The following is a 16,134-nucleotide window of genomic DNA, read 5'->3' as shown; positions in this document are numbered from 1 at the left end:
TCAGCAATAATCATCACGCTCGTTGATCCTACTGGGAACCAGCACTGCACCGCTTTGACTCAGAGCAAAGGTAGGTCCAACTCACTCCACAGCCACATGACTGGTAACGACGATACATGGGAGGGAACAGGAGCATTTGCCACAGGAAGAAGATAGGACTGCCCTTTTCGGAAGTGTTATGGTCTTAAAATGACTTAAGGGAGACGTGATATACTACACTCTACTCTGGGGCAAAAAACAAGACCCCACCCTTCAACACACAGAGAAACCACACCCACAACACACACTGTAATAACAAAACTGGATGGCTGATAAACCTCCACCACAACACGTGCACTTAAGTTTTCAGGCAGTTCAGATCCTTGATCTGGGTGTCCAGAGACATGAATACTATCATTAACAAAAGAAAAGAAGGAACCAGAGAGAAGGGAATGAAAAACTACCACTTTCAGAGGAATAGATTTATGCCAGATTAAAAGAGACTATACAGCACAGCCCCAGGGTAGAAGTCTCCAAAACAGGTGAGCTTTACAAACACTCCAGTTAATGATACCATGTAGCTTAAGAACTATGAACATTTTTAAATGTAAAAAATACATCCTATTTAATAATTGTAACGTGTTTGTTAAATGTCGTCAGGCAGCTCTGTATCGCGTAATACCCAAAGACACACCAAGAACTCAAGCTTTCTCATGCTATACAAAGTAAAGGAAACTAAAATCAAATTACAGATACGTTAATTTCAAGACAATTACTCAAATATCAGTTTAAACACACTATAATCCACAAATTAAACTGCACATTTATTTAAATGAGAATTATCTTCCTAAATTCATGGGCACTAAGAATTATTGCAGAGCACCTAGCACAGTGTAAATATATATGCGTCCTTATAGAAGGCAGTAAGGCAGCTGCTGCACTGAAGAGACACCAGTTCTTCCCAAACTGTATACGTAAACAACACAGAGTATATTACTAAGCTTTTAATACAGAACCTTTCCCATATTTGCATTTCTTTCCCATGTCTGTCTTTTCCCAGCAGAAAAGCCCTACAAATAAAAGGAGCAGACCGCATAAGAACACAAGAGAAGCAAGATGTAATCAAACGCGTGAGGATAAACTGATGACAGCAGCAACTTTTACTGAAGAAGACTGGTCAGACACATGGGCATGGGAGAGTTGTGAGATCTAAGCTGTTGATGTTTCCTGTTCTCCTTCCTCTCTGTCTTTACACGTCAACAAGACTGTGCTTTGCTACAGTGTTAATGAGCTCTCTGCACCTGAGCTACTCCTTTCAAACTGACCTAGTGCAAATGGCAGCACACACTGTACCAATATTGCTTCGTCAACATTAGCACTAAATTTCTATACAGCACCTGACGTGACTGCAAGGACAGACTGATATGCCTGAGCAACCACAGGTACCACAACCACCTTTACCAAGTCTAGCATAGTAACAATGAGTTCACAACTGTTCGAGGCACTCTGTCCTCAGGGTCTCCACCCTCACCAGCTATGGGCAGCACTTTCTGATTCTCTTGTGATCCCAATACACAAAAAGCATGACAACAGCATTACAGAACTACTCAGCATCTCAGACATAGCACCAGTGAGTTTCAAAAGCTTGTAAAAGATCTTCTGACTCTCCCTGATGGGACTAGGACCTTTCCTTGATGACCTCTTTACCAAGGCAAGTTTTAGGAATGCTTGTGTTAGAAACTAGTTGGCGAGTGTTCACCTTTGAGCTACGCTTTCTGAGAAACCAGAAGCATGTCCGCTACCCACACAGTCTTAATGATTTGCGTTCAAGGTGTGGAAGTCAGTTTTGGACCGAAGTCAGACCTCCAGACTCATATTCCCAGAAAACAAAACCATGGTGTTTCTTCATAATTGTTTCCTGGTGTATTTTTCAGATATGTTCACAGCATATATCGCAATACCAATACAACAGAGCAGACGGCACTACAAAGCAGCACAGGAGCACGTAGCTGAAGGTAGTTCTGCTGCCCCACACTTCTGCCCTGTCACCTGGCAGCCTGAGGCACCTTTCCCAGGTCACAGCTAGCCACCGCACACCTTCGCGCGTAATGGACACTTAAAAACCCAACAGGGCTTTACAACACTGAAAAATTAAAGTCCAACACAATAAGAAAACATCAAACTTTTATCGCCACTGAAGCGGCTGTGCCACAATTTGAAAGAAAAAGAAAAAGAAAAAAAGACATTCAATACTCTACGTTGTTACTGTTTCAGAACTTGCTCTTTATTTTCAGCTGAGCTGACCCTCCTTCCAGCAACCCTTGGACACCAGGTACCCGAGAGGAGCTGCACTTCTCTAACTAAAGGCTTAACCCAGAACCCCCCCCAGCGGACCGCCCGCCGGGCCGGCCGGAGGACAGGCAGAGCCGTCCAGCCGACGGCGAGAAGGGCTTCCCCCCGCTGCCGGGACGGCCGCCCCCGGGTGCCGCTGCCCTCCCGGCCCTTCCCTCCTCTCACAGGGGCCCCGCCGCAGCGGGCAGCGGGGCCGGGGCACCGGGGGCTCGGCGGGGCGTGGCGGGCCGCGGGCACTCCCCCTCCCCCGCCCCACCGGCAGTGCGACGTGTCACAACAGCGGAGCGCAGCCGCTGCCTTCCGCCCCCCCCGCCGCCGGCCCCGGCCCGGCGCCCTTACCTTGTTGGTGGGGAGGGAGCGGAGCCGCTTGAAGATGGCGGCAATGTCCTGCTTGCTGGGCTCGCACATGGCGCCGGGCGGCAGGTGGGGCGAGGCGGGAGGGCAGCGAAGGCGAGACGCCGCCACCACCGCCGCTGCCGCCTGCTCGCACCGCCGGGACGCCCCACGCCGCGGCGGGACGTGCCGTTCCGCTCCGCCCCGCCCCGCCGGGAGGCGGCCACGCAGCGCGCGCGCCCTCGGCCCGGCGGGGCGCGGCCTGCGGTCGCCGGCGTGGCGCGAGGGGGCGACGCTCCCCACCCCCCGCCTCCCGGTTGCCACGGAGACGGGCGGCTCTGCAGCGTCAGCGCCTTCCCGTTGGGCACTCGGGGAACGGGGCCGACCGGGGCCGGTGTGTGAGGCGGCCGGCCTGGGGCGGTGGGTGTTGCTCCGCGAGAGGGCTCAGGCACGGGAGGTGGAGGGGCGGGCACGCCACGCGAGGGGGAGCGTGGGGCTCGGGAACGAAACCCGCGGCAGAAACACCGCCCGCCTGCGCCCTTGGGCGGCTGTGGAAAAGGAGAAGGAGCAGCGCTGCCCTCCCGAGAGGCGATAAGCAGGTTGTTCTGCCTGTGAATAGCGCTGTTTCTGCGCTGGGACTTAACAGGGAGGTTGCAAGTGCTCTGTGAAAATTGTAGTTAAAGCCGTCGTTCCCTCTCTTCGCTAGCATTAAAGTAGGCAGCCAGGGACCAGTGAGTCGGTGCCAAAGCAGCAGAACAAAAAGACGACAGGTTTTAATTGCTTTAGGAAGCAGCACGTTCAGATCATAAATCTGAAATCATAAAGCCTTGCAGAACAGGAAACAACATAATAGAAATGTAAGGAACTGTGTAACACAGAGGTATCCCTACTTCACAAACCCTGAGTGTCTGAACCACACTGCAGGGAATTTGGGTGCACGCAGAGAGCTGCCATCACCTGTCCCTTACGCTCCACCTTACAGGATTATTGCTTGGGGCATGAAGATCAGCAAAGGCAGAGACGCCAGACTAAGGAACCCTTTTGCTGGGACGCTGGCCGGGATGCTGCAGAGGTCCTGCAGGAGCCACTCCCACGTCCCTCATGGCCAGCGTGGAACTAAGGCCTTAAGGGTGGCCCTTGCAAAACAGCACAAAGACAACTTTTTGGCTCTACAGAACTCAGTAGTGGTAAGTTGATCCACGGCAGGATCTTCAGAGCTTGGCATCTTAGCACTACTCTTCTTCAGAGACCATCAAGGCTCACAAGTGTGTATCCCCTTTTCCCTTACTCTAACATAGGCAGGTAAGACTGCATAGTTATCCATATATGGAAAAAAGATTTTAGACAAAACTTCCATAATTCTATCCTTTTCTTTCAGAAAAGTCTAGGTTGGAAGGGACCTCCAGAGATTGTCTGCTCTAACCTTCCATTAAAAACAGGGCCATAGATTGAGTTACCTAGCTATCTAAATAGTCAAGTTCAAGGCTTTGCATGAAAATCTAGCTTCAGCCCCTCGGCCTCGAACGCACATCACCTTCAGCATCTCAAGTACTAGAGGTTCACTGTCTCCCACAGAAGCTAACAACCCCCAGTGCTCACCGGTCGGTGGGGAAGTAGTTCAGGGTGATGAAACCCGTTACTGCCTCAGTTCTGGCCACACTGCATGAGGCAGGCACATGGTGAGCAGAGTCTTGAGCTCTGGTTCAGGAATTTCTGCTGGAGCGGATGCTGCATGCTGTCCCCACGCTAGGCCCTCTGCAGTTGCAGCTCAGAGGCATGCCCTTGGCCCTGTAGTGCCTTGTTGATCGCTGGGAGTCAAGTCACTGGTTATCCTGACAGGCAGATGAATGCATGAACATTTTACTCTTCAGTGTAGACATTTGCTGGCAGCATGCCAGCAACCTCTTTACTCCAGTTTAACTTTGTTCAGTCTGGCACAATCACAGGTAGAAGGCCTGATCAACGTATAGGATAGCAGTCCAAAAATCCATCTGTACTTGGCCTTTAGCCAAGTAGCACTGGGACTAGACGTAAAACATCTGAGCCTGTAGAAGCGTAAGTTGTTGCCTATTCCATACCAACAAATATAATCACCTCCCTTCACAATCACTTGGGATCAAAAAGCCTAGCAAGACGCCTCCCGTTACAAAGTGAAGCTTACGTTTCAGGAAGACATTTCCTGTGTAGTCACAGGTGCTCCCTACAGCACACTCCCCTCCAGAGATACTTGCCAAATCCCATCTGACTGCACAAGGATTGCCATCCTGGCCTACAGCCGCGGGCCTCACAAGGAGAAAGAGTTGCCAAGAGATTTCCACAAAGGAAAAAGAGAATCCATTACATCAGCTTTATAAGTACTGTTAAAAAAAAAAAAGCAGGAAGGGTACAATCTTGCCAGTTAATTGGAACAACTAACATCAGAAAAACAAGGTCATCCTGAAGAGCGATCTCTCTGGCATGATCCTAGAAAAGGATGATCTTATTTATCGTCCCATACTTTCCCCAGCTGCACTGCTGCCTCCCCAGGCAATGGCACACAAAGGCAGCTAGCTCCTGTCGCTGCAGCAACCCAGGAGACTCGAAGTATACCTTTGGGATGCACAGGCCAGTGCCACCAGAGGGGGGCTGGTTCTTGTGCCTTTTGCTGGCCTCCTATTTCAGGAAGTGGTACCTCTCTGCCCCTGAGTTGGGATGTCAAAAAGCTGCTAGCTGTTCAGAGCCAGCTTGCACACACAACTCACAAGTCTCCATCCAGGAAGAAGTATATCAGCCCTTGATAAGTGTTCAGAAACACACTGCGCTGTCCCCACCTGGTCTCACACAGCACCTCTATCCTAAGGCCATACTTTGCAATTAAACTGTATGAATGTGCATGCTAGACAGATTCCTGTTTCAGACTGCAAGCTCAGCTGATTGCTAGGAGATGAGTTCTAGACAAGATGGAAGAGAAGCATTTAGCACATGCTTATGAACCTGAAGGAGGTAAGCAGCTCCTGGAGGCAATCGCAGAGCAGCCTCTAGGTTGCAGGAGAAAGGTAATACAGCGAATGGAGGTAACAGTAGAAGGAAGGCATGAGCTGGCCCATTGCCATCAGGGAAAAGGCAGTGCTTGTAATTCACTGGCTGCTCTGCATGTTGAGTAAATAAAAAAAAAAAACCTTTATCTTTAAGGGTGCCTGTAGATTGGGCACTGGAGTGTCCTCTACTTTGGCAAGCAGCTGTCACCTTACCCAGACCCAGTAGCAGGCCAGCACTGTGAGCAAGACTGACTCCCCTGGTCTGACATTGCTTATGACCTCAATCCTCAGCATATTTTCATCTTGACAAAAAACTGTCCAAGAAGAACACATTCCTTACCTGATCCCATTATCCACGGCACGTTGTGCTGTCATTTTCTTTGTCCATGAGGAAGAATGCTGATATGTTCAAGGTATTTTGGAAATAGCCTCCATATCCTATTCTCCCCCTAATGGTAACCTTGCCCAGTCCCAGGGGAGAAGCAAATTAGATTCTAAATAATGGAAACCATCAGAATAAGCCCTGAAAGGTGACGATTTTTTTTTCCAGGGAATAGAGGTGGGCCTCTTGTTCTTCAGCAAGTTTGTGGTTTGAGTGGATTGTAGAAAGAAGCAAGACACAAAGAAAGAATAGCAGCAGTGGTGGGAAAGTGGACCACAACGGCTGCTTTGCCAGTTATGCTTCAGTGTAGTAATGTCATGTCTTGCTAGTGGTTTCTATAATGTCCAAAATACACATATTCGTATTCCCAGTGCACACAGAACAATTTAAACATTGCTTCCATGCCAGCTGGTCTGACAAACATATACATGGAGGAAGACTGCACTATGTGTACCCTCAGAAACAAATGCCTGGCAAGTACAGCATTCCCTAGATGGGCTGTATTACAAGCCTTCTAGTCAGGTGCAAATGTAGAGCAATTCACTGCCAGCATGCCAGAGTATGACACCGAGTGTTGCCGTTTCACAAATCAAAACCCATGGGCTCTTTTTCTTTCTAACAACCCAGAATAGTTCCAAATTGATAAGAAGAAAATTTCATGATGAGGAGAACCAAACATTGGAACAGTTTTCCCACAGCAACTGAAATCTCTGTCCTTACAGGTTTTTCAGGACCCAATCAGACAGAGACCTCAGCAACCTGCTCCTAGTTCAGTGTTGACTCCATTTTCAGCAGGATGCTGGACTAGACATGTCTTGAGGCCCTTCCTCGCTGAATGATTCTGTGCGAATACTCTCTTCTCTGCACACCCAGATGGGTTGTCCCTGTAATACTTTGTGGACTCCCAGTTTCTGGGTGCCAGAGCTACTCTGTGAGCTGATGCAGCATAAGCAAAGCAACCTGTTCCAATGCTTTCTCCTACTCTCACCTATCCAAATGGCGCAATAGAAGTCTCAGGCTCCTGGATCTTGCCAGACAGTCCCGTTAGGACATATGAATACAAAAAAGTATAACCGTTCAGGATGGTCACTCGAGAACTGTCTGTTCTCTAGGTCTTTGGCTGATTTGATAACCAGAGATAGGTACTTACATCTGCATGGAGTTGTGTGGAATTACACGTTTGTTCAGTGTCAACCTGCTGCCTCACAGCTCTAAAATATTTGCTGCCATTCCCAACCTTCAAAGCTTTTAGTTCTGTAAAATTCTGTTAGTGCTGTTCTCCAGTCAAGCCTCCCATTGTTTGCTTTCTCCCCATGTTGCTCCTGAAAAATGATGGAATGTAGTATAGTCCCAGGTGATGTTAGCTAGATCTTCATTACCCTCCCAGTGCCAAAGGTTCCCTTAGAGCCAGAGGATACATATGAATTGTGCTTGATGTCCTTTGGAAAACTTTGTCACACTGAGCAAAATTTGTCACTGCTCACAGCTATATTGTGCATAATGAAAATATGTTGCCTCATGGCAGTTGTAGCTCAAGAAGATTTAGGCCAGCCTCCCTCTGCAAATGATATCCTCAAAGACATAGTCCCAGACACGCACCATTCCAGTACAAATAACCCATACAGAAAATCTCTTCTCTAGAACAGAAAGATCAAGCATCCAAATGCCTACTCCCACAATATGGAAATGAAGTTTAGTAACTACATTAAAAACCAGTTGAAACCAGTTCAACACATCAATAATACATTTTTATTTCGTACTAATGCATTGTTTGTATTGATACCATCAAGAAGCATAACCACTTCAAACAGATGAGGTTTCTTGGAGCTTTCCATTCTTGAAAGTGGTCTACATCTCAACAACATGGCCCAGTACAAAGCCAAAAAGTTACTATACTGTAATTTACAGCCAACCCCTCTGCACACTCAATACTCAGTTGTGCTTAGGTAAGCCTGTTTGTATTAGCAATGCAAGGGACTTAAAAAGCTACAGCTAGAAGTAGCATCCCACTGCAAAATCCACCTACATTTGCCACATGATAGCATTTCATCTATGCCAGGGCAATCAAATTTCAGTGTTTTCTCTATAGGGGTTCTAGAAATATCTGTCATTATAGTACTTCACAATTGATATGGCTGTTTACCTCACAGGGTTGGAGATTTCATGGGTCAGAAAGGTGATCTAGCTGAGATAACAGGCGACTTGGATTTTCAAAAAGTTCATGCTAATGTCCCTCATGAAAGCCAGAGTAAACTGCCATGAAATAAAGGAAATTATAATTTAATAAACCAGTTACTGACTACAGTAATAAAAAGTGGGAGGTTACCAGTGTGTCCCCCAGAGGGATTCACGCTTAGACTTGTAGATTTGAATATTTATCTACAAAAAGGGCAAGTAGAAAGCTGGCAGTTTATTGATATTGAATTACTTATGAACACATAAGTGGAAAACAGCTGCAAAAGGATTTTGTACAGTACTGATTGACCAGATAAAGCAACAAGACATTTCAAAGTCAAATGCAAAATAAAAATACAGTCTGAATCTCTCTAATGGGGTCAGAACTAGCAACTACTAAGAACGAACATTACTGGTTCTCTTTCTGGAACTCATCACAAGTTATCTTTTCTGAACTACTTCATTTAGACCTACATGAACAATAGTGTGGTGTTCAGTTGTTGCCAAAGCAGTGAACTGAATTTTCAAAAATCACAGAATCACAGAATCAATCAGGTTAGAAGAGACCTCAGGGATCATCGAGTCCAACCATTGCCCTTACACCACCCTGTCAACTAGACCATGGCACTAAGTGCCATGTCCAGTCTTTTCTTAAACACATCCAGAGATGGTGACTCCACCACCTCCCTGGGCAGCCTGTTCCAATGTCTAATGACCCTTTCTGAGAAGAAATTCTTCCTAATGTCCAACCTGAACCTCCCCTGGCGAAGCTTGAGGCTATGTCCTCTTGTCCTATCACTAGTTGCCTGGGAGAAGAGGCCAACTCCCACTCTGCTACAACCTCCCTTCAGGTAGTTGTAGACTGCAATAAGGTCACCTCGGAGCCTCCTCCAGGCTAAACAACCGCAGCTCCCTCAGCTGTTCCTCATAGGTCAGACCCTCCAGACCCTTCACCAGCTTGGTCACCCTCCTCTGGACTCGCTCCAACACCTCAACATCTTTCTTGAAGTGCGGGGCCCAGAACTGAACACAGTACTCAAGGTGTGGCCTCACCAGTGCCGAGTAGAGAGGGACGATTGCTTCCCTAGACCGGCTGGCTACACTATTCCTAATAGAGGCCAGGATGCCATTGGCCTTCTTGGCCATCTGGGCACACTGCTGGCTCATGTTTAGCTGGATGCCAATCTGCACCCCCAGGTCTCTTTCCACCGGGCCGCTTTCTAACCACTCTTCCCCCAGCCTGTAGCACTGCATGGGGTTGTTGTGGCCGAAGTGTAAGACCCGGCACTTGTTCTTGTTGAACCTCATGCCGTTGGTCTCGGCCCATCTATCTAACCTGTCCAGATCCCTCTGTAGGGCCTTCCTACCCTCCAGCAGATCGACACTGCCACCCAGCTTGGTGTCATCTGCAAATTTACTGAGGGCGCACTCAATCCCTACATCTAGATCATCTATAAAGATATTGAACAGCACCAGCCCCAGAACTGAGCCCTGGGGAACACCGCTAGTGACCGGACACCAGTTGGACTTTGCCCCATTCACCACCACTCTCTGGGCTCGGCCATCCAGCCAGTTTTTAACCCATTGAAGAGTCCACCCATCCAAGCCCCGGGCAGCCAGTTTGTCCAGGAGGATGCTGTGGGAGACAGTGTCGAATGCCTTACTGAAGTCTAGATAGACTACATCCACAGCCCTGCCCTCATCTACTAAGCGGGTCACTTTGTCATAGAAGGAGACCAGGTTGGTCAAGCAGGACCTGCCTTTCATGAATCCATGTTGGCTGGCCCCGATGCCCCGATTGTCCTGCATGTGCCGTGTAATGGCACTCAGGATGATCTGTTCCATCACCTTGCCTGGCACTGAGGTCAGGCTGACGGGCCTGTAGTTCCCTGGATCGTCCTTCCAACCCTTCTTGTAGATGGGTGTTACATTTGCTAATTTCCAGTCAGCTGGAACTTCTCCAGTTAACCAGGACTGCTGGTAGATAATAGAGAGTGGTTTGGCAAGTTCATTTGCCAGCTCATGGCAATCATGAGGAAAGAACTAAATTTTTCTTATTTCATAGGACCAAAGACACAGATCGTTGAAAGTCAAAAGTAATATGGCATAAGTACCACTAGATGTTGTCCTGTTCCTACATTCTTCCCAAGGTGCCCACTACATACCGCTGGCGCAGACCTCATCTGACCTACTATAGTCATTCTTAGAGAAGAGGTTACACCTTCTGAAATGTGGACAGGTGCTCCATAAAACTTTCAGATGTATGTAGGTACTCTCCCCTGAATGGAAGGTTCAAGAAGTACCTTAAGTATTTTTGAAATTTTGTGCTAAAGGATTAATGTAGTATCACACAGGAATCTGTATTTCTAACAGGAGAAAGCAAGGAAAGCAGGCTGATAGTGATACATACTGAGCATTAGCAGGTAAACTGCTCGGTGTCAAACACACTGAAGGTATGTCTACTGCAGTAGTTACCACACAACCCTTCTTAGGTTTTTTAAATTGCTGTTTATGTTTTAGTTCAAACAAAATGAGTAAGTAAACGTATTCCAGTAAAACCGGGATTATCTTGTATTCTCTCATTTCAGGTACAGAATCTGCAGCTCTTCAAATTGACCACCAGGTATGCTTTCAGCCACAATTAGCAAGCTCCCTGGTGTTTTGAGGTGAATGAACAACCTTCTGCCAAACCAGAAAGGTTGGAGAAAGATTATGTAATCTTAAAGTTATTTTTTAAAACAGATGCAACTCCAGGAAAACAGAAGGTATTGCTGCCAGACATGCAACCTTGAGGATACAAATCTCTATTCTCTCCCTTTTCTTCTTTGTTTTACAATAATATACAGGTAACACAAATGTTACTTTAAAAATCACCCAAATCATATCAGATTAGTACAAAACCATCTCATTTATTGTCTACTCTGATTTCCCACTAGAAGCCTCAGTATTTCTATTTATCTCCAATCATGAAGTCTGCCTTAATTTTTCTTTTGCAAGTGTTATGAATAAAGACATAATTGGAAGAAAGACGACGTTAGAATAATGAAAAATCAGCTCAGCCATGGTGAGAACAGTTTTAGTACATCAGACCAACTTCACAGACATCTCAACAAGAGATAATAGCAATGGATTGTTTTATTACGCTGAGGGTATATGCTTTTGGCATTTGTATATATTCAGCACATATCATATATATGCTCGTATTATAGCTTACAAGTAAATTAAAAGGCAGTTTGGGGAAACTGTGTTCAAAATTTTGCTGTCAAGCTCTCGGCCTCAGAATCAACAAGTTAAGAGGAATATTACCTTGGACTATGCATCAGGAACTGCTAACCTCTGCACCTTCTCTAATAAAATAGCCTGTTATTTTCCTGAAAAGACACTCTTGCTATTCTGTTTTAACTAGACGAATTCATGAGTGTTATCAATTACTGGAAATAAATATCAATATTACACTAAAAAAAGACAAAGCACCAAATTTGTTAAGTGATCACTACAAATATCCAGATTAAGAAGTCAACAGCTTTTGTAAAACAAGGCACTGTTTTCAAAGCATTCAATAAATACTACGCAAATGGCAAGTATTTTCATGCCTGAAGGCTGAAACATGCTCAATGTTACTGCAATGTTCAGGTAGCTCAGTAAGTAAAAGCAAATATACACTAGTAAGTTTTTAAACACACTCTTTCCCTTCAAAATTTTAAGGGAAACAGAAGGGACACAATGGGGAGAAAGTACATTCTGAACATCATATTCTCCTTTTATACCTTGTAAGTTTAATTCTGTGAAAGTGAAGTATAGCTGCTTAAACCCAGGATAAACTCCCTTGGTCCCTTCCACTTGGATTCTGTGGTGCCTTCACCAAATTGGACATCCAGCATAAAAAAAACCCTAGTACTTTATTTAGATTAAAAGATGCAGTATTGGTGGGGGAGACAAGATAAAAGTTTCAGCTAGCCATCACAAACACTACTGCGTTAATCACTGTCGGTCAACAAGAAAACTCTCACAAAAGGCAGAAAAGATTCAGATATTATTAAAAAATATCCAAGTTATATCAGACTTGACTATACCACAGAAAGCAGCATCACAGTAGATTTTGCATACCCATAAAGACATGGTCTCCTTCCGTAAACATTTTGCTGGAATACCTTTGCCAAGAGCCCTTGTGCACTGCACCTCCCCTTTTTTAACAGCACAATGTCACTAATGTCATATTCCTCTTTATGGCTCTTTTAGACAATGCAGATTTTGTCACCTTGAACTGCAATGAAATGCACAGATTATTTGCTTTATAAGACTATTTTCACACACATTGAATAGTAAGAGGTGCATTCTGTGTATTTAAGAGATTAACAGATTTTATTGTTTTCTAAAATATTTTACAATACAGAGACCCAAACCAGTAATTCCTGACAATTTTAGTAACCATCTTGTGGATGAACAATTATATTGATAAGTTTTCCTTGACAGACACATACATACATCCACTTTCTAAGCTTGCACATTTTGATTCATTGAAAATGATGACTAAATATACCTATAAGCTCAAAAAACAAACAATAAAGTCCAAGACTACCAACAGTGTTTTATAGTTACCTCAAAATAGATTTGTTAGCTTCATTACAGTGTAGCTTCCTAACATAGCATATCTACTTACCTGACAGGGTTTTTTTTTTAAAACACAAATCTGCTGTGATTTTACAACCCAGTTTTAAATGTCACAAATGCATACTATTTGACATGATTACACATAACCGAGTTGTAACTGCAAACAAATGTAGATTTTACAGTGTTCTGCTACAATAATCCATGTAAGGACCAAAGCTAGTTTATATTTTGACCCACGGATTTATCCACAAATACTTATTTTGAGTATGTTAGTGTATTTACTGTACTTACGAAAATCTAATCACAGAATACTTTGTCTATGGTACAGTAATGAATATGGCAGTAAAGCAGATTTAAATATACCTATAATTTAAACTCTTAAAATAGTCTAAATCTTATTGACATCAAAAGGCTTGATAACTAATAGCCATGCTCTTTGTATTTTGGAATATCAAATTATATGTACATATACACAACATAGATAGGCTCTTAATAAAAAGCATTTAGTCTATTTTACAGTCCTCTGTTCAAAAAATTAGTCTTCACAGATTTAACATTTCAAATCACCCAAAAATCATTAGCAGTTTAAAGATTTCCGCCCCCGCCCCCTGCAAACATGTGCTGGAAATAGCTACTATTCTGGGGCTTATGCATAATTTATCTTTCTTTTGAGTGCCATTTAAGATCTAGATGGAAAACTCTTAGTTTAAGTGTCAAACCACGTAAACAGCATTCATAATAGAATCCCAACCCATGACACCTGCAGATATCTCTGCTACAAATAACCTTCTCTAACAGATATTTATTAAATACAGTATTTGTTTTACAACTTCAAGCCATGCTGACAACATAGAAAGGTTACTGCAACATGGAAAGAGTTTTCATTCAGTCAACTGGTGACTAAATCTATGTCATAATTTAAGTATTAATTGATAAATCCAAGCATACAAAAAGGTGCTTAACTACATAGCATTTAAATAAAAAAATACTGCATCTTTCAGACATCGCTAAGAACAAATAGAAAATGAACTATAATAATCTTTAAAATTCAAGTTGCAAGTTACTGAAGGTCACTTAAAATAACTGATTAAACAAAAGTGAGCGTAAGCCACATACCTAGGGTAGGATGAGGCACAAGCATAGAAAATGAAAAAATGTTTAGGAGTCACAAACCACGTGGGAAGAAAAAGCTTAAAAAGTATTTTTCCTATCATACTATTTTTTCAACCTAACCCCTTTCCTTTGCATTGTGCACCTGTCGTAAAAACAATGTCAAATTATTAATTCAAACTTCTGTCTTTAAATCACCATGATTTCAGTATCAAGCTCTCACCTTTTCATTAAAATATATACACTCTATACATCATTCAGCTTCCTCTTGCTTTAAATATATACTGTACAGGCCTACAGAGCTTTTGTAACACTTCTGTATTAACTTTGTCCTTTGTCACTGGATTGGTTCTACATAGTTTGCTGGGTATAAACCAACTTGTCCATTGTCCAGACGTCCTTTGCACCAACCCTGCTCATCTTCATTCTCCATTTTAGTTAACTCATCCCCTGCAAAAAGAAGGAACATTGTTAACAAGCTGTAACCTTTTAAGTAACAACAGGAAGATAATATGACAGTTATCTACATGTCCACTTTTCTTCCTCTGCCCACCCCAGGCCCCAGCAGAAAGCTTCTTTGCTCTTCATGCTTTTGATACTAAGAATACGGCTTAGAGGTTTACATATGGGATGAAAGGCCCCCAATTTCAAGAAAAAAGGAAGCAGCAAGCTACTTTGAAACTAAAACATTACATTGATGGCATTTCAAAAGGGTCATAGCATTTTTTTAAAGCACAATAAAGAATGCAAACTTTTGAAGTGTTATTTCACTGTAAGATCAAAGACTCCCTTATATCTAAAGGGTGTGAGCAAAGATAGTTGTGGATAGTACAACTAGCTCTAAACAAGCAGAATAATCCTACATTTTTGGCCCTCAACAAAACATCAGTGCAAGTGAAATAAATGTTTCATTAGGCTTACTGTCAATACATACTCTTCTAAGAGTTTGTAGGGAGGAAAATGCTACAAACACTAAGACATGGCAGTAAAATTCTCTTGAATTATACCACTACTAAGCTGTGATGCAGAAAGATTTAAAAGAATCTTATACCTTACACTTTGTTACATCTCCCTCTCTCTCCTTTCCTTGTCTTTTTAAGAAATAATAACGATTGGGATTTAACTTTCCCTTTTATTGCTCTAGCTTTATACTGCTGGAAGCTGATGTTGTAGCTCCAGAAAATATAACTAAGAATTTGCTTGCTAACTTACACAGCAAAAGTTGACACTGATTATCCATTCAGACATTTATGAACTATAACATAACCCTTATTTATGACCTATAACATAACCTCATTTTGACTATCATTCACATCTAATCTTCTACATCCTCAGGAAATACTTTAGCATTAGAGTCTGCAGACTCCAAGATGCTCTATACGAGCAAATGAATGTCCACCTCAGCCAGGCAAGAGAGGCCAGACTAAGTAACAATTATTTCCTCATGTACATGTGTCAAATTATTTCCCTAGATAAAACTGATTTGTGTTTCATCTTAGTTAGCAATAGGAAATACATGGTGAAGATATTAACCACTTAATACAGTCCCAAATGGTTATAAATATACAGTCTTGGTATTATTTAGGAGAACAAAAAAACCTAGCCTAGGGACTATCAATTCTTTGGCAGAAATGCACAAGCTTCATATTAAATCTTCTCAGATATATATGTTCTATAGCTCCTCTGTTAGCTAAAAAAGCTTAAAGCCTCATCCTCTCTAGTTCGTAAGTTTACCAGGTAACTAATAAAAGAACGTTATGAACAAATGTTTGGCATTATGGACTGTACTTGGCTTATGGAGACATTTTAGATTTTTTTCCCACCATTTCTAGCACTGCAGAATGAGAGTGTACAATTTCAACCTTGCCTGCTACTTCTATGAAGTGTATTTTAATAAAGAGTGAAAACAATGGCTATCAAATCCACACTGCATTAACACTAAGCCCCAATGCAGCTGCACTTGTATTAACAGCTAGGACTTGGAAACTCAGTGATCTTGGAGGTCTACGAAAATATTACCACTTTTAAGTGTCACCTGCACAACAGTTACAGTGAAAACAGTCTTTAACAACTACAATAAAGATAGCATATACAATAACACATTTTGACAATGTTGTATGGTCTACATTCACTGTAGATGTTTATTCTCAGCCACGGCAGAGACACAGTAGGGTG

The 16,134-nt window shown here is 43.4% G+C and overlaps 2 protein-coding genes across 7 annotated transcripts in view; both read right to left on the bottom strand.

Annotated features, from left to right (window-relative positions):
* The window catches only part of ARFGAP3 (ADP ribosylation factor GTPase activating protein 3), a 38,023-nt gene extending 35,174 nt beyond the window's left edge, over positions 1-2,849 (bottom strand). The window contains exon 1 of the mRNA XM_068400588.1: positions 2,671-2,849. Coding sequence (XP_068256689.1) covers positions 2,671-2,739 — 69 coding nt within the window. The 5' untranslated portion in view covers positions 2,740-2,849. The remainder of the gene's footprint in view (positions 1-2,670) is intronic.
* A 9,732-nt stretch (positions 2,850-12,581) lies between these two features.
* The window catches only part of PACSIN2 (protein kinase C and casein kinase substrate in neurons 2), a 65,664-nt gene continuing 62,111 nt past the window's right edge, over positions 12,582-16,134 (bottom strand). For all 6 annotated transcript variants that reach the window (XM_068401560.1, XM_068401559.1, XM_068401563.1 and 3 more), the window contains one exon: positions 12,582-14,409. In XM_068401560.1, the coding sequence (XP_068257661.1) occupies positions 14,297-14,409 (113 nt within the window). In that variant the 3' untranslated portion in view covers positions 12,582-14,296. The remainder of the gene's footprint in view (positions 14,410-16,134) is intronic.

Source organism: Nyctibius grandis, chromosome 5 (assembly GCF_013368605.1).
Source record: "Nyctibius grandis isolate bNycGra1 chromosome 5, bNycGra1.pri, whole genome shotgun sequence".
NCBI classification, from domain to species: domain Eukaryota; kingdom Metazoa; phylum Chordata; class Aves; order Nyctibiiformes; family Nyctibiidae; genus Nyctibius; species Nyctibius grandis.
The sequence above is the reverse complement of the archived record's forward strand: the minus strand, read 5'-3'. Positions and strand labels throughout refer to the sequence as shown.